General features: G+C 43.7%; 1 protein-coding gene across 1 annotated transcript in view; it reads right to left on the reverse strand.

Moving 5' to 3' along the window:
• Positions 1-302: 302 nt before the first annotated feature.
• Positions 303-2,205, reverse strand: part of ID3 (inhibitor of DNA binding 3) — a 3,522-nt gene continuing 1,619 nt past the window's right edge. The window contains exons 2-3 of the mRNA XM_060258004.1: positions 1,713-1,784; positions 303-1,094 (exon numbers count right to left, since the gene is read on the reverse strand). Coding sequence (XP_060113987.1) covers positions 1,728-1,784 — 57 coding nt within the window. The 3' untranslated portion in view covers positions 303-1,094; positions 1,713-1,727. The remainder of the gene's footprint in view (positions 1,095-1,712; positions 1,785-2,205) is intronic.

Below are 2,205 nucleotides of genomic sequence, written 5' to 3' on the forward strand. Positions count from 1 at the left end.
TGGCAACCCTACATTCAGCCTCACAGATGCCAACAGGATAATGCTTTCTCTCACCCTACAGAGCTGGCTTTAAAAAAAAAAATAGGTGTGTGTGAACACACAGAAGAAGGTAAAGAAAAAGTCCACCATTAAGAACAATACTTATCCTATACTTACAGAACCACATTTAAACTTCCAATTATCAATTTTTCTTTTTTTTATGTATCATGGTGGGATGCGGAGGAAATGGAAGGGTGGACTATGCATATTGAAACCCACCCACCAACAGCTAGGTTACCACAACATCAAAAAAGCCGAAGAGGTATTATGTAAGAAACTTTTATAAAAAGTTTTTTTTACAAAGCAAGTACAATTCATGGCTGCAGAAATTCACCTTCCTGCAAAAAAAAAGGTACACGAGTTATCTCTATTATAGAGTTCAACATTTTTTTTAAAAAAACCATGAGGCCAAAACCCCAAGACAGTTCATTCATATTCTTGAAGGTCCTCTTCCACCCCCCGCCCCAAATCAGATGTTAGAAAACTATAATCCAAAAGATACACACAAGCTGCATTCTGTGCAAGGGTAGCTTGTCTTTGCAAACTGCAGATCTGTCCATGATCTTAAGAACTGTCACACCATTGGAAGGATGCGATTGCATTTCCACTTATAAGCCTCCCCGAGGAGATGTGCCACGCAGATCAGATGGTTCAGAGGTTTTTTGCCCCGCAGCAGAAAACATTGCCTTGGACCCCTGCTTTTTCTCTTCTCTAGGTGCAAGGCAGCAGTCCCACGCGTTAGTATGAAGAGGGATTTAAAAAAAAAAAACTTGTCGTTTTTATCCTTCTACCCTGTATGGGATTATGTTTTCAGGAAGATAGAAGTTGTGGGGGGAATCAGAAAAAAAAAATTAAAAGCTGTTACTGGAAGACCCAGACAAGGCATCTGAAATTGCCACGTGCAATCCTGTCTCAGAGTCCAATTCTCTGGAAGATAAAGCAGTTTCTCTGTTACTGAATTGCAAGGGTTAAACTTCTGATCTTTTCTCCAGTCAAGCTTTCTTCTTTTCCCCCGCATTGGAGAGAACCGAGTGTCAGGATCGCACACCTGCAGTCTGAAAAGAGAGGGGGCGGGAAAGAAAGACATGTCATTTTCAGGAGGCAGATCAGAGGTAGGCCTGCAGACATCCTGGCGCCAGAGAGGAAACGTCTATTTACCTCCAGCTGATAAGAAATCAGGAGCCAACACTCAGACTGGGGTGTTGCTAATTGGCACTCACACACACACACAAACTCAGGGAGGGGCAAAGGGAGCGAAATGGACCCTTCTGTTTCTAAAACTCTCTGCAGATGGGTCTAAAATTACAGATTCCGACAGAGGGATGCCTGGGGGGGGGTGGGGAGGAGAGAGAGAAGAGTGCCTCTTGATTCACTAATTTCAACAGGGCTTGTTTAAGCAGCTGCAAAGACTTAAAACGCTATAAAAAGAATGACATTGTAAAATAATGATTCCATTTACCGTCTGAGGGAGAGAGGCATCCACGCAACAGCCTGTATCATACTGACACAGACGGCAGCCTTGTGGTATGGGCAAGGCAGTCCGGTGGGGCTACTTTGGAGTAACTCATTGTAAATCTGTGTTTCTAGGCGACCAGTTTGTAAAAGGATTTGCATAAGTCTAGGGTGTGAGATGGGAAGGGTGATGGGGGGGAATCCTAGGTTTGAGGACGTACCTGTTGAGGGAGGCGTTAGTGGCACAGATTTCTCTCGTCTTTTGAGCAGAGTTCTGAGGCCAGCTCAGCCGCCTGCAGGGAAGAAAGGGGAAAGAATAAAGTCAATCTTGATTTCAAGGTAACAGAAGCAGTATCGCGACAAGAAATGGTGGTATTTTAGAAGATATGCTTGTAAACAGACTTAAGACTCAAATCCTTCGGGCACTTCTCCACAACTAAAGGGGCTGGCTTACAAGCAGACATACTTAGGATTCCCCTGCATCAATTCGGAAGGTGATTTTCCCCCAAATGTCCCCATCCCTATTAAGGCGTCCGCCCAGGAAACAAGTACACATTCAACATACACACAGCCCAATCTTCTGCGTGTTTACTGGGAAGTAAGTCCCACGGAGTTCAACAGACCTTTTTCCCAACGTTGGGTAACGAATAAAGGTTGTAAATGTAATATTTTTTTTAAAAAAAGTTTTGAAGGTGGCTCTAGAATGAAGCCGGC

Source organism: Heteronotia binoei, chromosome 17, assembly GCF_032191835.1.
Source record: "Heteronotia binoei isolate CCM8104 ecotype False Entrance Well chromosome 17, APGP_CSIRO_Hbin_v1, whole genome shotgun sequence".
NCBI classification, from domain to species: Eukaryota; Metazoa; Chordata; class Lepidosauria; order Squamata; family Gekkonidae; genus Heteronotia; species Heteronotia binoei.